This window comes from Rhinoderma darwinii, chromosome 9, assembly GCF_050947455.1.
Source record: "Rhinoderma darwinii isolate aRhiDar2 chromosome 9, aRhiDar2.hap1, whole genome shotgun sequence".
Taxonomy (NCBI): domain Eukaryota; kingdom Metazoa; phylum Chordata; class Amphibia; order Anura; family Rhinodermatidae; genus Rhinoderma; species Rhinoderma darwinii.
The window spans coordinates 54,651,228-54,676,718 of record NC_134695.1 but is presented as its reverse complement, the minus strand read 5'-3'; the positions used below and the strand labels follow the sequence as shown (position 1 = coordinate 54,676,718).

The window sequence follows — 25,491 nt, the reverse complement described above, 5'->3', positions numbered from 1 at the left end:
CCCTCAGACAGCAGGGCCTGAGTGTGACTGCTACCTCCGCATCACCTATAGCTACGCCCCTGGTCTTAAAGGAGCCAGGAGACAATTTTTAATCATGTAGAACTGATGGAAACATATACATTTTTACATCACTTTGAATCCATTTGAAATGAATTAACCCCCTTGATGAATCATCGCAATCCTTATTATTATTTTTTTTTAAATGGAGGAGATTTATCATAACTAATGCAAGGCAAAAGTGGAGCAGTTTCTCTAAGCAACCAATCAGATCCCAGCTCTCATTTATCAGAGGGCCTTTAGAAAATTAAAGCAGCAACCTGATTGGTTGCCAGGGACAACTACTTCACTTTTATTTTGCACCAGTTTTGATAAATCTCCCCCAGCCAGGTCTTAGCAATTACAGGCATGACAAAGGTAACATAGTCTTAGCCATGGAGGGGTGGTAAAAAGTATTACAAATATTAAATATTAAACTGCAGTTACCATGATTTGTTAAAATAATTTATTACTACCCGTCAGAGCTAAAACATTACTACATAATCATATTGTAATTACATACTATATAATAACATCCACATGTGTGTGTGATATGGACAAGTATCAGCTTGAGTTCAGCAGCTTGGTCTTCAGGGCTCTCAGTCTGGACATCACCACATCCCAATCCAGGTAGGAGCCCTCCAGATGACGTGAGATATTTGCTCCTGATTCGTAGCTTTTACGTCCATGCAATATTCGCCAGTTGTCAAATGTCACCACTTGACCTAATAACAGACAAAGTTCATGCATGAGAAAAAATAAAGTAGCATACCAAAGCTAATCTATGCCATTGTCACAAAGCCATTCATACATCTTCTCTTTTCCAGAGGTCCTTCAAACAAGTGTACGGGGAATTAATGGATCATGGAAAGGAAATGGGGCAAACAAGCACCAAGTCCTCCTGTCCCAGGTGGTTGGGGTTAGCCTGCAGTAGACGGAGGTCTATTGTAATCTTTGCTATGCGCCTCTCACCCCTATGTACACCACTGCTTGTAAACCAATTCTAGAAATGTCACAGTTAATGACAAAAAATCGGTTGACATTGCTCTGATGGTGACATCAATTTAGATGGCCGAAAAAAAAATGATGTTGGTCGGGGCCATTATCGTCATCCCCTTCAATGGCACACACAAGTGTTGTACTTACTGTTGCACTAATTTAGACATTAATTTGCATTCAATATTATAGTAAATAAGTATTTCTGAACTCCCACCAATCCTGAAAATGTAGGAACAGAGGTCCTTTTGGCATTTCTCCTGCCCACGCTGCGGACTAAAGTCATGCGGAAAGTGTTCTGCGGTGCGTTTTTCAATTCCGCAGCATGTCAATTTATGCTGCATGTTCTGAGCGGAGATGCTGCGTGTTCTGCGCAGAGATGCTGCGTGTTCTGTTCGGAGATGCTCCGTGTTCCGTGCGGAGATGTTCCGTGCGGAGATGGTCCGTGTTCCGCGCGGAGATGCTGCGTGTTCTGAGCGGAGATGCTGCGAGTTCCGTGCAGATTTGCTGCGCGTTCAGCGCGGAGATGCTGCGCGTTCCGCGCGGAAATGCTGCGCGTTTCGCGCGGAAATGCTGCGCGTTCCGCGCGGAGAGGCTGCGTGTTCCGAGAGAAGATGCTGCGTGTTCTGTGCGGAGAGGCTGCGTGTTCTGTGCGGAGATGCTGCTTGTTCTGTGCGGAGATGCTGCGTGTTCTGTGCGGAGAGGCTGCGTGTTCTGTGCGGAGATGCTGCTCGTTCTGTGCGGAGATGCTGCGTGTTCTGAGAGGAGAGGCTGCGTGTTCTGTGCGGAGAGGCTGCGTGTTCTGTGCGGAGAGGCTGCGTGTTCTGTGCGGAGATGCTGCGTGTTCTGTGCGGAGAGGCTGCGTGTTCTGTGCGGAGATGCTGCTCGTTCTGTGCGGAGATGCTGCGTGTTCTGAGAGGAGAGGCTGCGTGTTCTGTGCGGAGAGGCTGCGTGTTCTGTGCGGAGAGGCTGCGTGTTCTGTGCGGAGAGGCTGCGTGTTCTGTGCGGAGAGGCTGCGTGTTCTGAGAGGAGATGCTGCGTGTTCTGTGCGGAGAGGCTGCGTGTTCTGTGCGGAGAGGCTGCGTGTTCTGTGCGGAGAGGCTGCGTGTTCTGAGAGGAGATGCTGCGTGTTCTGAGAGGAGATGCTGCGTGTTCTGTGCGGAGATGCTGCGTGTTCTGTGCGGAGATGCTGCTTGTTCTGTGCGGAGATGCTGCGTGTTCTGTGCGGAGAGGCTGCGCGTTCTGTGCGGAGATGCTGCTTGTTCTGTGCGGAGATGCTGCGTATTCTGTGCGGAGATGCTGCTTGTTCTGTGCGGAGATGCTGCGTGTTCTGTGCGGAGAGGCTGCGTGTTCTGAGCGGAGATGCTGCGTGTTCTGTGCAGAGATGCTGCGTGTTCTGAGCGGAGATGCTGCGTGTTCTGTGCAGAGATGCTGCGTGTTCTGTGCGGAGATGCTGCTTGTTCTGTGCGGAGATGCTGCGTGTTCTGTGCGGAGATGCTGCGTGTTTGGCCCATAGATTTCAAAGGGGAGCAGAAATTCTGCAACAGATTTATGTTGTTGCAGTTTTTACAGCGGAAACGCAGCGGAAACGCAGTAAAAACCGCTGGAAATCCGCAGGTGCAGATACAATTTTCTATAACCAATGTTAAACACTAACTAAGCAGGTAAAACCGCTGCGGAAAAAACACAACATTTCCACGGCAATATGAGCAGGAAAAAAACGCACTATTTGGTGTGGATTTCTGTGACAGATTTACCAGCGTTTTTCTAGAGATTCTGCTGCAGATTTTCAGTTGCGGATAATCTGCAGCGTATCCTGTGTGTGGGAACTTACCCTTATTGCTGCCTGCTTGGAAAACACTGAGAGACATTTGCATTGAGTAAGACATTCATCATTTTACTGACCTGGTTTCATTTTGTAATAAAAAGTATTTTTTGGCTGATTCATCAAATCCACAAACTCCTTCAAGGCAGAGTAAAATGGCTGCACCTTTTCAACAGGTATATTGAGAACCGAGTCTCTTGTTGCGTTATTAAAATTAATTCGCAGAAGATCACCATTCGGATGTAACCTGAAACAGAACAGAAATGTTATTGTCTTAAATAAATTTTGGTTATTACACAATAGCAGTATCAAACGATCACACATCATGCCCGCGCCTGGTGTTCATGGTCGGGCTCGTTTACTTCAACGCCTCAATAATGTCATGTCACTCCCCATAATGTGACCCGCAATCTGTCTCTGGCTGCAGCAATTTTTGCATCATGATGTGGGCAGAGATTGGCTGTGGATCACGTGATGGAGAGACGGGACCTCGTCACGCTGCATTTTAAAAAGTAAGCAAAGTACCCCGACATTATATTAACCCCTTAATGACCAGCCTATTTTGGACCTTAATGACCATAACTTTTGTATTGCAGTGTATTACTGCCTGTCTGTTTAAAACGGACAGGCATCTGCTAGGTCATGCCTGCGGCATGATCTAGCAGGCATTCACTCCAGGCAGACCTGGGGGCCTTTATTAGACCCCCAGCTGCCATTAGAGACACAGACACTCGGCGATCGTATCGCCGGGTGTCGGTGGGGGAGAGAGGGAGCTCCCTCCCTCTCTCCAAAACCACTCAGATGCGGTGCTCGCTATTGAGCACCGCATCTGAGGGGTTAAACGTGTGAGATCGATACTAATATCGATCTCACACGGCAGAGCAGGGACGCTCCCCAGCCCTCAGCTGCCTCTAGCAGCCGAGAGCAAGGAGATTTGGCTCCCTGCTCTGTTTACTTATTCAGATGCCACGACGTAAAAAGTCTATGGCATCGGAATAAGGCCCGTTAGTGACCGACGTAGAAACACGATGGGCTGGTCACTAACGGGTAAGCTACTTGAAGCCTCCTGCCCCCCTTTTATTAGAGGTCAGAAAACCCCTATAAGGACAAATTGGAAAATTATTAGTAGTAAAAAAACAATTGCCAACACAATACACCATATGGACAAAAGTATTGGGACACACCTCTTCACCATTGAATTCAGGTGTTTCATTCTGTCCCATAGCCACAGGTGTATAAAATTCAGCACCTCGCCATGCAGTCGCCTTTGCAAACATTTGTGGAAGAATGGGTCGTTCTAAAGAGCTCACTGAATTCCAGCGTGGTCCTGTAATAGGACGCCACCGTTGCAACAAGTCAGTTTATTAAATTTCTTCCCTCCCAGATATTCCACCATCAACTGTGAGTGGTATTATTGTAAAGTGGAAGCGTCAAGGGACCACAGCAACTCAGGAACGAAGTGCAGACCACGTAAGGTTACAGAGCGTGGTCGCCGAGTGATGAGGCGCATAGTGCATAAAAGTCACCAAAGCTCTGCTGACTCAATAGCTGCAGAATTCTAAAACTCCTCTGGTATTAACATCCGCAGAGGCATAACTTGAAACTCTGGTGTCTACCTATGGTCCTTTGGGCCCCCTCTGGCAACAGGGCCCTGGTGCAACTCCTACCTCTGCACCCCCTATAGAGCTCCATAGCATGTGTTTCCATGGCCGAGAAGCTGCATGCCAGCCTTAGATCACCAAGCACAATGCCAGGTGTCGGATGGAGTAGTGTAAAGCCGCCACCACTGGACTCTGGAGCAGTGGAAACCTGTTCTGTGGAGTGATGAATCACGCTTCTCTATCTGGCAGTCTGATGGACGAATCTGGGTTTGGCAAATGCCAGAAGAACGTTACCTGCCTGACTGCATTGTGAATACTGTTAAGTTTGGTGGAGGAGGGATAATGCTATGTTTTTTTTTTTTCAGGGATTGGCCAAGGTCCCCTAGTTGCAGTGAATGGAAATCTTAATGCTTCAGCACACCAAGACATTTTGGACAATTGTAGCTTCCAACTGTGTAGGAACAGTTTGCGGTTTGGCCTTTTTCTGTTCCAGCATGACTGCACCCCAGTGCACAAGGCAAGGTCCATAAAGACATGGTTGGGTGAGTTTGGTGTGGAAGAACTTGACCGGCCGCACAGAGCCCTGACCTCAACCCCATCCAACACCTTTGGGATGAACTAGAATAGAGATTGCGAGCCAGGCCCTCTCCTCCAACATCAGTGTCTGACACATTCCAAAATCTTGTAGAAAGTCTTCCCAGAAGAGTGGGAGCAATACTTTTGTCTATATAGTGTATATAAGAGCTTGAATAGAATAGTTTATTTCCGGAATAAAGATCTCTTATTGAAGAGTTTTTCAAATTTTTTAACATACAGGGGAAGAACACAGGGAAAGGGTAAAATGAGAGAAGGAGAGAGGGTGTAAAGAAGGTGGGAACGGCAGCATAACTTAAGCCGGGCAAAGGCAGAAAACAACAGTCAGCAAAGGAGAGGGGATCTGTAGATCCTGCTTACTGGGGATCTAACATGTTTCCACTGTGGCCCTTCCATGTTTCCATTTATGTGATCATATAATATGTAAGCCACTTTGCTGTACCAGTTGAGCAAAAGAGTTCATAGAAAGCTGCTGGCCAGATTTGTATTGGGGAAATATATTATTACTAGCCAGAAGAAACCAATTTTCATGTAGGATGTGTTGCCTTCTATTACAGCATATGAACATCACAAAGGGCGATCATATGCTCCGGACCCACCTCTAAGAGCCAGAGAGGAGGGACTCTGCAAAATGTGTTTCCCACTGTGGTGCAATTGACACATCCATTTACTACATGTACACTCATTCATTTCAAAGGGCACATTTACCCTGAGTTGTCGCATGGAGCATCCCCCAGCTAATTCATGGGGGTTAGAGGAGCCAAACTGCGGCGATCAACTGATCAGCAAAGTGATCTATGAAAACAGACAAAAAGAGGGGGCTATGATCATTAACCCCTTGGTGAAATCCGCCATACATATACAAAAGATGTGCACCGTGACAGGGTGACGTTGGCTCAGGAGCTGAACCTGCACCAAACCTCATTATTATGGTGCCCCCTAGTGTTCACTCTGTATAGCAATATGCACATCCTCTTACTGGGTTGATTGAGGGACGACGCACATGCTCAGTTTCACTCTCCAGCTTCCACCAGTCAATAGAAAATGACTACTCTGCTTGTCAGTATAGAAGTAGAGAAGAAGCTTTCATTTAGAAGCACAGCTTGTCTTCTTCAGTTATATAAGACTGGGCTCTCCCTTTAAAAAGACATGTAATTGGAACTTTTGTAAAGCTTCTTTTAGAAAAGAGGCAGAAGCAGTGAAACAGAATTATCTGTCTATACAAGCTATGATCGGGAGGGTGAGGAGCTGCAGTAGAAAGGACACGCCCCCTGAGCTGCCAGCCTGAAAAAAATCTAGCAGAGGAATTGGTACAATGAATAGAGATATCTCTGGATCCATCTAAGATATAAAACTGGTGTTTACTTTGTTAGAAAGAGATTGCCATGCACTATATAATACCTCATTTTATTTTTTTATTTTATTAATTCTGGAACAACCCCTTTAAGCAGTGATATATATGATCTCCTGTAATTATTGTAGGGAGTCACTAGCCAGGAATGAATAGATCTGGAATAAAATATGTAGGGATTGTTCTGGTACAGCGTTATTTCTTGTAGGAAGGGGAAAGTTGATGGAAAATATTGGAGGTTCACTTGGGTTGTCTTGCTGAGGCCTACAACATACTGATGTTGGACGAACCTGCGCCATCAATAAATTAGAGAACTCTGTGTCCTCAAAGTAATCCAATTTACAATGACCCTCCATTCTCTTGGAATAAATCTGAGATTCCCTGGAACTAGGAGCTTAGGGGTCCAGTTTATTTGAAACATTAACATGTAGGTAAATGTAGGACTTGAGTTATTCTACCATAATCTACTTGATTAAGAGCATCAATAGACGCGGTGACCTTGACCGGAAATATTTAAATCTGTCAGTATATTTATTTCAATAATGTCACAGAACTTCCCATACACAATAAATGCTCAGTGAACACGGACAAAAAAATGAATGAAATACTATAACATTGATAAAATCAGAGCACTAAAGTTAATCAAAGCTAAGACAGTTGTATAGCAGCCAATATGTCCCTAAGCAGGTCACGGTTCTGTCCCAGATTTCATGTACCCAGTGTCACATATGCATTTAATTCGCTTTAATTAACAACAATCTTTACTTCCTTAGTCCTCAGAGAATTGTAGATTAGACGTGGTTACTGACAAGCGTCATATGTTCCTACTTCAAATATCTCAATTAACTTGTTCATTACAAAATCAATTTTGCTTGAAACATAGTTACATAGTTACATAGTTAGTATGGTTGAAAAAAGACACATGCCCATCAAGTCCAACCAAGGAATGGGAAAAGGGAAGAGAAATTTTTCTACACATAGGAGCTAATATTTTTTTGTTCTAGGAAATTATCTAAGCTTTTTTTAAAGCCATCTACTGTCCCTGCTGTGATGGCTCCTGCGGTGACTATTCCATAGATTCACAGTTCTCCCAGTAAAGAAGACTTGTCGCCTCTGCAGGTTGATCCTTTTTTTCTCCAGACGGAGGGAGTGAACCCTTGTTTTTTTAGGGGGTTTTACTTGGAACAGGATTTCACCATATTTTTTTGTATGTGCCATTCATATATTTATATAAGTTAATCAGGTCCCCCCTTAGTCGTCTCTTTTCAAGGATAAATAGGTTTAATTATTTTAATCTTTCCTCATAACTTAGATTCTCCAAAAATATTTCCTTTACAACATTTTTTAGGTCTTAGTATATGGTATATTATTTTAGTTTTTTTAAACTTTCAAGGATGAATGAGTCAAGGTCCACCTTTGCTTAACCTAAGCTTCGAAGTGAGCGAGCTTGATTAGAAGAACTAGGACATTAATGCTCCATACCAGCAGCAAATAGCAGTATTCGTTGGTCTTAAAGGGGTTGTCCACTAATGAACAACTGATGGCCTATCCACCGGATAGGTCATCAGCATATCATCGGTGTGGGTCTGACACCCGGATCCTGCACCGTTAAGCCGCTCCGGCTACCTCCAGGCATCGGATGTTATGGCCCATTATGCTATGTACGGAGCCGGAAGCAGTTGGTTCCGTACATCGCATAGTGGCCGTACTGCGAAACTGCAGCTCTGGTCCTATTCACGTGAATAGGAGCAGGGCTGCAGTACTTTTCAGTGGCCAGAGCCAACTGCTTACGGCATGGACGTCCGGTGAGCAAAGGCAGTCCGATCCAGGTGTCAGACCCCCACAGATCATGTACTGATGACCTATCCGGTAGATAGGTCATCAGTTGTCCAGTAGTGGACAACCCCTTTAATAACATGTTCTTATTTCCAGTAGACATTGTGAAGTTGGAATATCCAAGTCAATCTGTTTTGTTTCTAGTGGTAGAACAAACTCTTATGGCATCCAAGGCAAAACTGACACCCCAGTAATGGGTGTCAATTCCTCTGTTGTCTCTGGTGGTTTTCTGTCCATGTATAAGCGTTACCTTCTCTGGTGTTCGATGGTTCGGAGTCCTTGGAAGCCAAAGGTTCAGAAACCAATTCCTGGAGTCCCGTGGTTTATTGTCCTAATTTCTGGTGTTCAGTAGCTTAGTGCCTCAAGTTCTGGCATCCAGCTAATTGATACTGTCCGTTATTTTCTAGCCCTAGTCCTGGGTTTACATTCACACCTGGTCACTCCTATACTGATCTCTTCTATGCATACAGGAAAGCTGATTTGTTAAGAGGATAAACTCATCACAAAAATCTCTGTCTTTTGTCAGCTAGTTTCATATTTGTGATTGCAGAAGCAATTTACTTGCTGGCTCTTCTGTTCTTTAACGAAGGCTGCTGCCTCCCATGCCAGGCCTGATCCAAAGCAACTGTAATATATATATATATATATATATATATATATGCACACAAGTTCTGGTGCCCTTTGTTTAGCCATTAATTCTGGTACAATAGTGCTATTCTGTATAATTGATCGCCCTTAAAGAGTATCTGCACTTTCAGAAAACTTTTGATATTTCATAGAGACATATTAGTAGTTTTGATTAGTGGGGGTCTGGGTGCTGAGACCACCACTGTTGATGAAACGAAAGTGCAGAAGTGCTCAGCTGAGTGCTTTGCAGCTCCGGCTATGACCAGCGATCATCGTTAGACTGAAGACGGGCTCATAGACATTCTACATGGGACGTCTTAACAAGAAGCGCCAGTGACAGGTGCAGGGTGCTCAGCTGAGTGCTTCTGCACCTTCATTACAGCAATGGTGGGGGTCTCATCACCCAGACCCCTACCAATCAAAACTTCTGCTATGTCTCTGTGACACATCAAAAGTTTTGTCAAAGTGCAGTTACTCTTTAAGTAAAATTTAACAAGTGAAAAATATAATATCTGCCATGCATTGTTGTCTTTCAAACCTTGCACAGGTGTAACTGACAACAAGAAGATGTAGACAACAAGAAAAGTAGAGAAAAAAATGGCAACATATGACACACATGTAAACTAGAGGTTCATAAAATACTATGCATAATGCAATATACAGAGAGGCCAACAAAAAGTTTTCAAGACCTATAGACACAGAATGTTTAACCTCATTTATGCCATGATCACATGCAGTGTCAGACTGGAGTCCCTTGGTGCCACCAGAGGAAATGATTTTGAGGGCCCATTCTCCATCTATATAGAACACGTACACTTCCACTTTTAATCGCATTGTAAGCTTTACTGTCTTTAGGACATATCACGTTATTATCCCACAAGAAATAAACCACAGTGGCAAGTGATTTGTTTCAAAGTCAGCTCCAAATGAGGTTGTTTCCTACTGGACATTTTAAAGGAGTTTTCCAGTCCCTAAAAATTGATGGCCTATCCCCAGGATAGGCCATTAATAGCTGATTAGTAAGGGTCCGACTGCCGGGACCCCCGCCGATCATTTTGAATGCATTCGTACGAATGGGAGAAGTGAATGGGAGAAGGCTGCAATACTATGAATCGCCACTACATGTGTCGACGATTGACAGTGAGCAAGTAGAAATTAAGGGGAAACAGCGCTCGTACGAGGATAGTCTCTAAGGCAGTGGCGTAACTACCGCGGTAGCAGCCGTAGCGGCCGCTACGGGGCCCGCAGCTTGAGGGGGCCTGTGCCGCCATCCGCCATGCCCCCCATATACCCGGCGGCGCCTCTAGCATTCGTTATGGCCGCCCCGCCGAGCCCTCTTATGCCTGTAGGCGTTGCTAGCGACAGTCAAATACATGTATTAGCGCTGAATGCCCGACCATTCAGCGCCTTACAATGATGCTGATTGGCGGGGCAAAATGACTTGCCCCGCCAATCAGAGCCTTTCAACTAGCTAGCGGCGCGATGACGTACTGAAAGGTACTGATTGACGGGTCAAGTCATTCTACCCCGCCAATCAGCGTCATTGAATGACGCGTCCTTCAGCTCCAGCAAACCTGCTCAGAAGAGAGCAGATCTGCATTGCCATCGGACGGCGCGGGAACGGGATCATGTGAGTATGTAAAGTTTTTTGTTTTTTTCTAATTAAACTGTGACTGGCATTATCTATAGTGGGGGCTCTATCTACAGGGGGGTCGTCTATATGTGGGCCACCATATACAGGGGGGTCTATATGTGGGGATGTGTATATATGTACTGAGGTTGGTTCTGGGGATGTATTTATGTACTGATCTTTGTTCTGGTGCTGTATATATACACATATGAGATTGGTTTTGGTGCTGTATATATGTACTGAGCTTGGTTCTGGGGATGTATTTATGTACTGAGCTTGGTTCTAGTGTTGTTTTTATGTACTGAGCTTGGTTCTAGTGTTGTTTTTATGTACTGAGCTTGGTTCTGGGGCTGTATATATGTACTGAGCTTGGTTCTGGTGCTGTATATATGTCAGAGCTTGGTTCTAGTGCTGTATTTATGTACTGAGCTTGGTTGTGGTACTGTATATATGTCATAGCTTGGTTTTGGATCTGTAATTATATAGGATATATTTATAATAACAAAATTGCAGGGCAGATGGAATTGTTCTCAATTCATTGTATATTTAATGGGAATCTGTCTGGTAGTTTTAACCCCTTGATCCACCACCATGCGGTGATACATGACCTGACAATATTTCCAAACATTCCCTTGTAGGTTTTTTTCAGATGCAGCAAAATCTTTAAAATCTACTTTTAAAACGTCGCACACTATATACTAATTCCTCATAAGAGGGTCATGGGGCGGTGCCGCTATCATAAAGAGTCCCGTAGTCCTGCCTCCAAACCCACCTTTCCATGTTTGAGTGACATCTCCCAAGTTGATACAACTTTCTTGGATGCACCATTGCCTTGTGGCACTATACACAAGGGGGGGCTGTGTGGCACTATACACAAGGGGGAGCTGTGTGGCACTATACACAAAGGGGGGGGGGCTGTGTACCACTATACACAAGGGGTTGCTGTGTGGCACTATACACAAGGGGGAGGCCTGTGTGGCACTATACACAAGAGGGGGCTGTGTGGCACTGTACACAAAGGGGGGCTGTGTGGCACTATACACAAGGGGGAGCTGTGTGGCACTATACACAAGGGGGTGCTGTGTGGCACTATACACAAGGGGGGGGCTGTGTGGCACTATACACAAGGGGGAGCTGTGTGGCACAATACACAAGGGGGAGCTGTGGGGCACTATACACAAGGGGGAGCTGTATGCCACTATTTACAAGGGGGAGGGCTGTGGCTCTATCTACAGGGGGCTGAGTGTTGCGCAATCTACAGGGGTCTGTGTGCGGCACTATCTACTAAGGGGGGCTGTGCTGCACTGTCTACTAAGGGGGGGCTGTGTGGCACTATATACAAGGGAGGGGGCCTGTGTGGCACTATATACAGTGAGAGCTGTATAGCGCTATATACAGTGGGGGCTTTATGGCGATATCTACAGGGGTGCTGTATGGCACTATCTACAAGGGGGAGGTGGGGGCGCTATCTACAAATGGGGTGTGACACTGTCTATAGACGGGGCTATATAGCACTGTCTACAGGGGGGCTGTATGGCACATTCTACATGGGACACTATTTATAAGGGGGGCAAGCTTGTGCCACCCGAGGGGGGGGGGGGCCCAGTCAAAAGTCTTACCTAGTTATGCCCCTGCTCTGAGGATAGGGACTGGAAAACCCCTTTAACCCAATTAGTGTGCCTCGGCTCATGGGAGGTTCATCTGATACTCTTGCGGGTCAGTTTGACCCTGTACACATGCAGCGGATTAACTCCGGACTACTTATAAATTTTCCGTGGAGAATCTGCAAAATTCTTCACCAAATGTACCGTACAATGAATGCGAATGTGATTTTACAAAACCTCATACAGCTGCTGTGGTAAAACCATCGCCATTTTTACTGACTAGATCCTAAATTCATGCGTCCTATGCAGGTCAGGTGTTATGGGGAAGGGCAAATTGGGCAATTCCCCAGGGCCCCCATCCTCTAAAGGCCATCTGCCCACTACAGCAGCCATAGCAACTTCTACGGGGCCTGAGCCATGAGGGGGCCTGCGCTGCCCAGCACATAACATTTATGGTCCAGCCCCCTCATGCCCGGTGGCGTCGCTAGCACTGGGGTGTGTGTGTGTGTGTGTGTGTGTGTTGGGGGGGGGGGGTGCTAACGACTGCCACATTCAATTTTATCTGCTTCCTTAGGTGACAGATAAAATTGTGTAGCATAGCCTATAAGGAAGAATCGCTGCGCAGGCTGCAGGCTGACCTACGCAAGATTCCCACCCAGAGGCTGCGAAGCGCTCCGTCCATCGCGGGAATGGGGCTAGGCAAGTAAAAATTTTTTGGGGGGGGACTGTGTGGCACTATATACAAGAGGGGGTTGTTGCTGTGTGGCACTAGATACAAGGGGGGATTGTTGCTATGTGGCACTGTATACAAGGGGGTTATTGCTGTGTGGCACTATATACAAGTGACGGTTGCTGTGTGGCACTATATACAAGGGGGGTTGCTGTTTGCCACTATATACAATGGGGGGTTGTTGCTGTGTGGCACTATATGTAAGGGGGGTTGTTGCTGTGGGGCACTATATACAAGGGGGGTTGTTGCTGTGTTGTACGCTATACAAGGGGGGGTTTATTGCTGTCTGGCACTATATAGAAGGGGGGGGTTGCTGTGTGGAACTATATACAAGGGGGGTTGCTGTGTGGCACTATATAGAAGGGGCTTTGCTGTGTGGCATTATATACAGGGGGGGTTGTTGCTGTGTGGCACTATCTACAAGGGGAGGTTGCTGTGTGGTGCTATCTTCAAGGGGGCTTGGGGTGTGGCACTATCTTCACATGGGGGGGGGGTGGCACTATCTACAAAGGGGGCTGTGTGTATTGGTCTTATAATAGTGATTTGTGGTCAGTAACAGTATGCAGGTAATATTTCAACTGATATAGTGGTATGATTTAATTACCATATATATATATAAAAAAAAATTGCGTGAGAGGGGGGACATATGCATTGGACATTGCAACACTCCTGGGCGAGCTAGAAATCAAGGATGCAGTTTTCTGAATTGACTGCATTATTCATACATTAATTCAGCATTTGGGGCCCCACTTTTAACTTTGCCCAGGGCCACACTTTGTCTAAAACAGGCCCTGATCCTATGACATTATTGATAAATCTCTCCCATTGTATATTTGTATATGAACAAATCCTTGTACGTTATACAATCATATGTACCAATTTCTGCCACTAGGGGGCAGTCACTTCCCTCCTAAATATTTCCTAATCATAGAAATTCGCTAGTTCAATTACATTTAAAAGGGCTTACTCTATAATCTGTTGTTTGGACTGGAGAGAGAATTCACAATAATCAACCCCGGTGTCGGTGAAGTCGATCTGTGTGGATGTGAGGATGTTGAATGCTTCTGGATTTTGTTTTCTCAGTTTGTTGCACACATGGAACCCGTCTACCACTTCACTCTCACCTCCAGTTTCAGCCTGTTTTAAGCAGTGAAGAAATTGTACCTGATGGATGAAAATTGCACAATGAATTTAAGTGTTATATACATAAGCAGATGTACTACATTATTGAACACATTTTATTATAGTAAATTGAATAGGGGTTTCCATCTTATTGCCAAAAGTCTATATTGTCCATTATATAGAAATGATTTTATTCTGGCACACAGGGGTCTTAAAAAAGTACAGTACTGTGAGCGCCTCAGAAAAGGATCGCCTTAATCTGCATGGTCTTAAAGAGTAACTAAAAACTTTTCAAAAACTTTTGATATGTCATAGTGACATGTCAGAAGTTTTGATCAGTGAGGGTCTGAGCACTGAGACAACCGCCGATCACTAAAACTAAGCGGCAGAAGCTCCCGGATGAGCAATGTGCCGCTTTGCTTCTGATCGGCTTTTCTCAGAAAGCAGAGCAAGCGGTGTTCAGGTTAAATAGAAAGTCTCTGAGCACGTAAACCGCTCGCTTGGCTTTCTGATGAGAGCCGTTCAGAAATTATGCGGCACAGCGCTCACCCGAGTGCTTCTGCCACTTCGTTTTAGCAATCAGTGGGGATCTCTGTGCTCAGACCCTCACCGATCAAAACTTATGACGTCACTATGACATGTCAAAAGTTTTTAAAAAGTTTAGTAACCCTTTAAGACTTCTGTTCTCTCTTCTGTTCTTAACTGCCAAATATAGGTTAAGAACCCAGCTCAGGAGATAAGGAAAACAATCCCAAAACTAAGTTTTTGGGATTGCTTCTCTTCTTCCCTCTGCTGAGTTCCGATTCTACTTTGGCAGTTAAGAATGGACGGTAGGATGAAAGTCCCGAGCACAAGTGTGCATGCATCCTATAAATGTTTACGTATTTTCAGATACATTCACCACCATATAGTTCATCAGTATATTATCGGTGCGGTACGACACCCGAATCCCGCACCAATCAGCTGCTCTGGTGGCCTGCGGGCACCGGATGTTATGGCACATTATGCAATGTACGGAGCCGGAAGCAGTTGTCTCCGGTCATGGAATAGCGGCTGAGCTGCTGTACTGCAGCTCTGCTCCAATTCAAGTGAATAGGAGCAGAGCTGCAGCTTGGCAGCCCGGCCGCTATGCAATGTACGAAGACAACTGCTTCCGGCTCCGTACATTGCATAATGTGCCATAACATCCGGTGCCCGCAGGCCACCAGAGCAGCTGATTGGTGCGGCATTCGGGTGTCGTACCGCACCGATAATATACTGATGAACTATACGGTGGATAGGTCATCAGTTGTCCGGTACTGGACAACCCCTTTAAAAAGGGATTTGTTGATAAAATGAATACATTTGTTATAGTATAATGTCATACTGTGAATAAACTATGCAGCATTTGTGGACACAATTTATTAAGGACCCTTTAAAAGAGTTCATTAGGGATTTTGATGGCTTTTTGTATTTGTTTTCTTTTGGATCAACATTTCAGGAAATTGCTTGGCCTTTTGGCTTAAGTTGGCCATAAAATTGAAATAGCTGTGGGGAGTCGGGAGTAATAGCTGTCGGCCAAACGATATTTTGGCTGATACCTATTCTTCCCGACTCCGCCATACGAATGCATGCTCTGCTGAGCCGAATGTGTATGTGATTTCGATAGGAAAAAGGGGTAAAGCCGCTGCCGGACTCCTCTGGCAGCTGCTTGTCTATTTGCAAGCAAATGGATCAGGCATGTTGGAATTCAATATACCCGACCCTTTTCTCCCCCGACATCTGCTGTTGGGGGAGATTTGGGACGCCACCATACACATTAGATGGTCGGCCTGTTCCACTGAAATCAGTGGGTTTGGCCGACATACAACTTATATGTATGTCTAGCCTTAGAACAACCATAGCATTTCTTCTTATCAGTGGCTTAGATGGTACCATTGATGTAGATCAGATATGCTATGTACAACATGGTTGAGACCTGGGTATACACAGGCTGGCTTAATTGCTACTTTGAGGCAACCGAGGGACCCTTGATCGATGCCATGAGGTTAGGTAGTTTAAAAGCCTAGGTGAGAAGTGCCCCCATAGTGGTGACCTAGTGGGAACCCGAAAATTCCTTGTGGATGTTAACCCTTTTTAAGCACACTTACCTCTATTTTATCTCAGGCCTTGTGTCTAGATTCTAATACAACACATCTTTATAATGGCTGGCTTTATGCTAGGCCTGCTGAGCTTGGCACTTGATTTATTCTCTCTTGTTCACTGTAACCTCCGTGGTCGCTGACCACGAACTTCTTCCAACTCCTGTTTTTGCTACACCACGTCTGGAGCCTGCCTGCTGCCTAGTCCCAGCCGAGCCTGTCTTGCTACTGTCTGAGATACCACAGGTACACTATACGAACTATAGACTGTGACCTGTGTCCTGTTGGCCAGCTGCCAAACCGTCAAGGCGGTACGGCCCAGTGGGTCCACGTACCCAACGTGACATTCACTGCATGTGCGCTTTTGATTCTCACAGGGATATTTCAGGATGTTCTTATGGGAAATGCCACATTACAATCTAGGAGTGTGTGTGTGTCCCTCAGGTTCCTCCCCCACCTGCAGTCCAGCTCTCCCCTCTGGGGGAGCCAAACCTATACTATTGAACATTGGCATACACCAGGGCACAGATGTGTCCACTTGTCCTTGATCCTTGAAGGACCATATGGTTCAGAGGGTTAGGTATTAGGTCGTTGGGCCCTACTGATTTTGGAGAGAGCTTGTAATGCACATTTTGTGTGGCACGCTCACACTTTTTGGCACTTGGGCTAGCAATAATAATAATAACAATTTTTAGAAACTCATTATTGTAAACAGCCCCCAATAATGTCAAAGTAGACTGCTGTCCTAAATGATTCCAGCCCAAGTGAGCAATGGATCTAACATACACATTTTAAACATTTCCATGGTACTCACGTAATCTCAAAGACAAAAGCTGAACTGTTGCGCCCCTGCAGCCTTATTGTAATAGCTTGTACAAGGACACAATAGCTTATTAAAGATGATTTTCTACGTTTTTTCCAGTTTGCCGTAAACACTTAAAGTTTAATGAACTACATGTGCTGACTTGATAGCCCTTGATCTTTGTACTAGACTCTATGTAATCACTGCACACTATTGTTTGTATGCAATAAAGTTTGCAACGTTAATTAAAATAATATAAATCATAGATGTAAAGTTTGCGGATGACGTTATATACAGATTTATAGTCCAAGCAAATCTATACGGTTGTGTTTGCATGAATGGCTGTGAATGAACAGAATTCTGTAATCCCATGGGTGTATGTAATCCTTGGCATGCACATGGATGTGATCTGAGACACATCTGTTCTCATATATACAGTTCTCTACCTAAGTTTTTTCTTTGAACATTTAAAATATTCACTATTAAAGGTGATGTACCACAGTCTTTTTTCTCCCATGGTATTGCTAAGGGTCCTAATAGGGTATGTACACACGCAAAACAAAAAACGCCTGTAAAATACGGAGCTGTTTTCAAGAGAAATCAGCCTCTGATTTTCAGCCGTTTTTTAAGCATCAAACGTTTTTTGAGCCGTTTTTGACACAATGAAAAACGGCTCCAAAAACGGCTCAAGAAGTGACATGCACTTCTTTTTACAGGGCGTTTTTTCAAATGGCCGCATAAAAAAACGAAACGCAGTTTTTCCCATTGAAATCAAAGGGCAGATGTTTGGAGGCATACAGCTTCCGTTTTTTCAGCCGTTTTTCAGGGCGTTTATGGCCCGAAAAATGGCTGAAAATAAGCCGTGTGAACATACCCTAGGGTCAATGGGAGTCGGACGCTTCTTTTTCCCGCTAGCTGAAATAAGCTACAGAGAAGCGTCCTGCTTGATCTTCGGGCGGATTCTGCCCGAACTTCCCATTGATGTCATTGGGAGGGAGGAATCTTCCTGCCATCGTCAGGAATAATTCCACAGTGGATTTTGCGGCGGGACCCGCCACAGCAAAATCCGGCGTGTGAACTAGCCCTTAGAAGATATTCTTTCATGAACGAGCAATGAGCGATGATTTAGCGGGTCATTTACGTTTAAAATATGGTCTATTACATATTACATGTGACAATAATTGCTAAAGATTTTCGCTGTTCAGTCGTTACTGCGATCGTTGTTCTTTGGCCCACACCTCATCTCCGACTGGAAGATTTCTGATTAGACGAGGGGACGTGGAAGCGACGAACAATAATCTTTCACCCAGAAAAATATGGCCGATCCTTGGAACCCAACGGTTTATTGTTCGTCGTTCGATCGTTGTACGCTATTACACATGGCATTATCTCTTACAGTCTAACAATTATACAAAAATTCGTACGATATTCGCTCCGTCTAATAGGGCCTTGAAAGTTATTAAAAGTCCTTTTGATAATTTCGAACTTGTTTGCACACTTTTAATCTACCATACTAAACAAGCGCTTCAGCATCTGTAACCAAGGAAAACAAAAACCAAGAGGCAGTGCTGGATCTGTAAAATGACGATTACCACTAGTGCCCGACTTACCCCACTGATTTATAATAGGGTCTGTCAGGTTTTCTTGTGGTGTCTGTCATTTTGACATGAAGAGTGGCGCACGATGCAGTACTATTTTTCCTGTCAAATCTGATGGGTTCTGTGATGGAGGCTCTGTTTGGAGTCGCCATCGCAAATGTGAACACAGCCTAATAGAAGAATTTGTCTTGTTGCCTATAGCAACAAATCCCTTGGCCTCCATCAAATGAAAGGGGGCCTATGGATTTCTTTAACGTATGCGTCGAGTGCTTTGTAAATTCAGCCTAAATTGAGGTGTTACTTGAAGCTCCTGGGCCCCAATGCAAATAAGTACCCCCTGTAACAATCCAGCAGGAAAAGTCCGGGTTAATGTGTATTTGTCACTGAGGTTGCTTGCTTCAGTGATGTAGATCCTGGAAAAGTTTTGCACCAGTAACAGTAGGTTAGGCCCCATGCACACGACGTGATTACAGGGACGGCCGGCCGCAGACAGCCGACCGCATTTGCGGGCCGTGCTCCCATTAAAAAGTATGGGTGCACAGTCCATAAAATAAAAAAATAGGACATGTCCTATTTTTTACGGAAGATTTCTACGGCACGGACATAGAAATTAATGGGTCGGTAATTTCAGGCCGTAATTACGGACTAAATCTACGGTCGTGTGCATGCATGTGTCCACGGACACCTTTCAGTATTTTTACTAATGGGTGTCCATGCTGAAAAAATGATGGAACCTGTCCTATTCTTGTCTGTAATTACGGCACGGACTCTCCCATAGAAGTCTATGGGAGCTTCCGTAAATATGCACAGCTAAGGATGTGCAATTGTAAACCGTCCGTATTTACGGAACCGTTGCTAGGCAAAATGTTGATGACATCATTCGCAGCTATGGATCAAATACGGATGCAATATGGACATCCTTCTGTAAATATGGATGAATTACGGATGCCTATGGATCCGTATTTTTGGACAGTATTTACTGATAGATGAAAATACGGTCGTGTGCATGGAGCCTAAGTGGTTTCTTTAACTGGAATTTGGGTTCAGGATTTAGGAGTGACTGAAGAACTTGGGTGGGAAGGTCGCTCCCATACTCCATTGAGGGTTTTCTACCTGCCTTTAATTAAGAAAAGCAGACAGAGCATGGTGTCTGAGGGTATGTTCACACATACAAAAAGAAGTGGCTTCAAATTATGGAGCTGTTTTCAAGGAGGTTTTTGAAGCCGAAAATGAAGTTTTCTTCCTTTGAAGCTTCTTCAGAGACGTTTCTTAGTGTGTCAATTAAAACTTCGCTCCAAAAATGCCTCAAAAAGGTGTTTTTTGAATTGACCAGCGTAAAAATACCCATCATGTGAACACAATAGTGTTCATATTGAATTCAGTGGGAAGCTGTTTGTAGCCATTTTGCTATTGTTTTACCAGGCGTATTTCAAGGCGTTTAAGCTGAAAAATACGCCTGAAAAAACTATGTGTGAAAATAACCTTGTTCATTAAATGAGTTTTTCCATCAGGGACATTTATGGCCTATGCGCAAGATATGCCATAAATGTCAGATAGATGCAAGTCCCACCTCTGGGACCTGCACCCGTCCCTTAAACCCCATTCTACCTCTCTGTGTTCCCGCTGACGCTTGTGATTTCTGACCATGTAAGTAGAAAACAGCGTAACTCGCTGAGCTACGCTGTTTTCGTAACTCCCATAGTAGTGAATGCCAGTTACGGAAACAGCGTAGCATGCGAGTTGGAAATCACAAGCATCAGCGGGAACACAAAGAGCTAGAACGGGGTTTAGGGGGCCCCGTTCTAGAGATAGGTGCGGGTCCCAGAGGTGGGACCTGCATCTATCTGACATTTATGGCATATCTTGTGGATATGTCATAAATGTCCCTGATGGGAAAACCCCTTTAAATAAACTAAGCCATTGAAGTTACCCTGTGTCTGTGGCTGTCAACTACACATACGGCTACTGAGCTTTATCTCCACACCCCTTACACCTACCATGCACCATTTAGAATACTGGAGTCTTCTTATGTAGCAGAAACGCTTTTGGCCAATCAGGCACTAGGGCTCTGGAGTGATTGCTTCCTTTAGGTCTTGCTTACACAGTGCAGATTTGCGGCAGATTTTTTCTAAGCCAAAACCAGAATTGGATCAAGGAGAGCAGACCTACAAGGCCTTCCTATACATATTTATTTTGTTTAGGTTCCGTTTCCGGTTTTGGCTTGAAAAATACCAGCAAAATCTGCACTATGTGAACAAGGCCATAAAGTTACACCTGAGGACTGCCAGCTTCCATTGCCTAGATAATGCCATTTAAGAATAAAATATGGAACTATTATTGGAGGTGAATAAATAAAAGGCACTGAAAGCGAAAATGATTCATGTTTTTAATTGATTGATAAATCTGGACAGAAACACAAATGACTTTATTTATCAAAACTGCCTAACAGGAAAACTGACCTAGTTGTTCATAGCAACCAATCACAGTACAGCTTTCATTTTTACACAACAATTTAAGAAATGAAAGCCCAGTTCGGATTGGTTGCCATCGGCAACAAGGCTAGTTTCACTGAGGCCTAATATTCTGATTTACTGACATTAATAAAACAATATAATGTGGTGGTCTAGGAATCTAATCTTCTCAGTAGAGGATCCAAATGGATGTTTTGCATTCGTGCATACAACCATATTACGATTCGTGTCCATGTGCCAATGCTGTGTGATTTTCTTTGTTTTTTTAAAGGTGTTCTTGCCTTCCCATAGACTAGCTGAGGTTTGCAAACATTAAATGCTGAACTTGACATCTTTTCAGTGGTTAGTACTGCATGAAGTTTGTATGTTCTCTCAGGGTTTGTGTGAGTGTCCTCCGGTTTCATCACACACTCAGTAAAAAACATAATGATAGGAAATATAGATCGAGCTCCACTAAGACAGGGACTGATGTAAATTGGGATCTCTCTACAGTTTATTAGCATGATTTTGGCACATAGCACATTTAAGCCTCACACATTTCTCATAAACCACTCCCCATTTCCCTATAAGCCACACCCCCTTGTCAGGTGTGTCACAAAAAATTAATAAATGTGACTCAATTTGAACCAGACTTCTTGTGCATTTGAATAGTAAATCTGCCCCCAGTGTATCAGATGCGCCTGGAGTGCTTCTTTAACCCGTTAGAGACCGGCCCATAGTGTTTCTACGTCAGTCACTAACGGGCCTTATTCCGATGCCATAGACTTTTCACGGCGCTGCATCGGAATAAGTAAACAGAGCAGGGAGCTGTCAAATCTCCCTGCTCTCAGCTACCAGAGGCAGCGGAGGGCTGGGGGCGTCCCTGCTCAACCAGGTGAGATCGATATTAGTATCGATCTCACCCGTTTAACCCCTCAGATGCGGTGATGAATAGCGTGCACCGCATCTGAGTGGTTTTAGAGAGAGGGAGGGAGCTCCCTCTCATCCAACTGACACCCGGCGATAAGATAGTGGGACTAGTAAAAAAGTAAAAAAAAAAAGTTTAATAAAAAGTAAAAAAAAAAAAAGTGAAAAAAAAATGAAAAACCCACTTTTTCCCCCTTACAAATTGCTTTATTATTAACAAACAAAATAAAGTAAAAAAAGTTACACATATTTGGTATCGCCGCGTTCGTAACGACCCCAACTATAAACTTATTACATCATTTAACCCGCACGGTGAACGCTGTAAAAAATAAAATAAAAAAACCTGCAAAAATTGCTCTTTTCTTTGAATCCAGCCTTAAAAAAAATTTGATAAAAAGTGATCAAAAAGTCGCATCTACTCCAAAATGGTACCGATAAAAACTACAAGTCGTCCCGCAAAAAAAAAGCCCTCCTACAATTGCATCGGCAAAAAAATAAAAACGTTACGGCTCTTCAAATATGGAGACACAAAAACAAATAGTTTTGAAAAAAAAGTGTTTTCACTGTGTAAAAGTAGTAAAACATACAAAAACTATGCAAATTTGGTATCGTTGCAATTACAACAACACGCTGAATGAAGTTATTGTGTTATTTATACCACACGGTAAATGGCGTAAATTTAGGACGCAAAAAAGTGTGGCGAAATCGCTGGTTTTTTTTTCTATTCCCCCCCAAAAAAAGTTAATAAAAGTTAATCAATAAATTCTATGTACCCCAAAATGGCGCTATTAAAAATTACAACTTGTCCTGCAAAAAACAAGACCTTATACAGCTATGTCGATGCAAAAATAAAAAGTGTATAGCTCTTTGAATGAGACGATGGAAAAACGTAAAAAATGGCTTGGTCATTAACGTCTAAAATAGGCTTGTCATTAAGGGGTTAAGCATACTCCATGTTCTACTTTTTTTATTTACTATTTTTACCCTTATTTTATTTAGCTGTACACGGTACGCCACTCTACCACGGACACTTCATTACATCATACCTGAAATATTAGACTACTTACCCCTGGAGGATATTGAAGAGCAGGGTAGTCAGTATGAAGACTTAGTTTTCCAGATGTGTAGGCAACATTATTTGCATCAGTCTTATCTTGAACTTGCCAGGTGTACCTGAAACAGATAGCAGAAATAGATAAGACATTATAGATGAGACTTAAGGGGGTTTTACACTGGCCGATTATCGTGTAGACGAGCATTCATATAACGCGCGTTGCCGATAATTGCCCTGTGTAACAAGGCCGCGATCAGCAGATGAACGAGCAAACATTCGATCATCTTCTGATCGTATCGTTTTAAAAAAAAAAGGAGAAATATTATCGTTGTTGGCAGTGCGTCTCCCAGCGCGTCTGTAAACAGGGAGACGCGCTGCCGACATGATAGTAATGGATGGGGACTAGCGATCCGAGTAACGACCGCTCGTCCCCATCCATAGCTCCGTGTCACCGGAGCAGATTAGCGCCAATCAACGATGTCTCATTGATCGGCACTCGGCTGCACCGGCCGCTTATCGACCGGTGTAAAAGGCCCTTTTACACTGGGCGATTATCGTGCAGACTAACATTTGTATAACGCTCGTTGCCGATAATTGCCCTGTGTAAACAGGGCAGCGATCAGCAGATGAACGAGCAAACGCTCTATCATCTTCTGATCATATCGTTTTAGAAAAGAGAAATATTATCGTTGTTGGCAGCGTGTCTCCCTGAGTAAACAGGGAGACGCGCTGCTGACATGATAATGTATGGGGACGAGCGACTGAAGTAACGACCGCTTGTCCCCATCCATAGCTCCGTGTCACAGGAGCACACAAGCGCCGATCAACGATGTCTCGTTGATTGCCGTTCGCTGCACCTGCCGATTGTCGGTCGATGTAAAAGGCCCTTTACTTTAAGGCCAAATTCAGATGACCGTAGTATACATTAGTGTAATGGCTGTCACACGGACGCATGTATTTCAATGGGGCCATTCATACAGCCGTTGTTTCAATGGACTGTGTGAAGTATCCGTTGAAAAATACAACTTCTGGATTATTTGAAAACATTTAAAGAAGTTTAAAGGTCTCACATTCATGCTCAAGAAAACTATTCAAAACTATGTTGAGTCCAAGAATATCCACAACTATGGTTTAAAAAAAAAAACATTTACAAAATAAAATAATATGGTCTAAATGTAAAGTACTCTTTGTGTTACTCATTAGTCTCTGATACTAGACAAGCAGAGTGATACACATCTTCTTGTATGTCTTCCAGATGACACTTCAAACACTATTCTACATCAGATTCAGGCGTACAAAAGAGTCAATAAAATATCAACCGCTGTAATCTTGTCTCAGTAGGAAATGAGTGAGTTTTGACTTTGATGTTACTAACTGGTTATCAGCATCACTTTGTTCCTGTTACAACGGAAATTGCATCCAAACACTCCCCTGCCTTAACGGGATAAATTGTTGCCTCTGAAATAGGAAATCCATTATGTTATGGGATTCAATCTACATTTTGCAGGTGTTTACAATTTTCGCTTTGTGCATTGATGTTAGCTAAACTAACAAATAAGTAGCTTCTCTTTAAGACCCCCTTCTGAGATTGTACTGAAATGGCTTTTAAGGTGATCCCATTAATAAAGTCAGACCGGTCCACACCAGTATGAGAGAAACCTCCAATGGGCCCAGGCTCTGACACAATATTGGAGATCTTATACAACAGGGCACCATTCAAAGGTCCAGTAGAAGACTACTCCATTTGGATCTCACTTTGCAGCCAATCACTTGATGCTTTGGTCTATTTCTAATGTTTATTTACAAAAATCCTGTTACACCTTATATGTCCTGGGTGTGCAATGGTAACTACAGAATAATCCCTCAGTTCTCTGGTAGACCCAAGGTACTCCAGTCCGACACAGAATAAAATAACAAAAACGGCATCCTGTTTGCAAGTAGATACACAAAGAAAGGAGCAAAGAAGGACAATTCTGGCACACACTAAAGGGTAACTAAACTTTAAATAACTTTTGACATGTCATAGGGACATGTCAGATGTTTTAATCAGTGGGTGTCCGAGAAGTGAGACCTCCACCGATCACTAAAACTAAGCAGCAGAAGCGATCGGGCCGCTTCTTTACTGATCGGCTTTCCTCGGAAAGCCGTGTGTATGGTGTACAGACTCAATAGAAAGTCTATGAGCCCACACACTGCCGGCTTGTCTTTCCGAGCGCTCCTGCTGCTTCGTTTTAACAAACGGCGGGGGTCTTAGTGCTTGAACCCCCACCAATCCAAACTTCTGACATTTCACTATGATATGTCAAACGTTTTATAAAAGTTTAGTTACCCTTTAATGTCTTAGATATAGCCAAAATAGCAAAGTTTCAACCTTACAGTCTACTTGTATTTCCTATGCGTCAGAGGGCTGGATCTAGCGGTATGCCAATTTGGTTAAGCTGTTTGAGATAAGAAACAACCCTCTACAGTATCTTTAAAGTTTTGGACATCACCAGTATGGGTGGATTAAATTGACTCTTTTTCAATGACACTTTGGACATTTGAAATTGCCCCTTATCTTTATCTTTTATAGTAAATCTGGATTATAA

At 43.9% G+C, this 25,491-nt stretch overlaps 1 protein-coding gene across 1 annotated transcript in view; it reads right to left on the bottom strand.

Moving 5' to 3' along the window:
* Nucleotides 1-488: 488 nt before the first annotated feature.
* The window catches only part of BBOX1 (gamma-butyrobetaine hydroxylase 1), a 65,074-nt gene continuing 40,071 nt past the window's right edge, over nt 489-25,491 (bottom strand). The window contains exons 5-8 of the mRNA XM_075837003.1: nt 22,917-23,022; nt 13,798-13,994; nt 2,938-3,104; nt 489-761 (exon numbers count right to left, since the gene is read on the bottom strand). Coding sequence (XP_075693118.1) covers nt 601-761; nt 2,938-3,104; nt 13,798-13,994; nt 22,917-23,022 — 631 coding nt within the window. The 3' untranslated portion in view covers nt 489-600. The remainder of the gene's footprint in view (nt 762-2,937; nt 3,105-13,797; nt 13,995-22,916; nt 23,023-25,491) is intronic.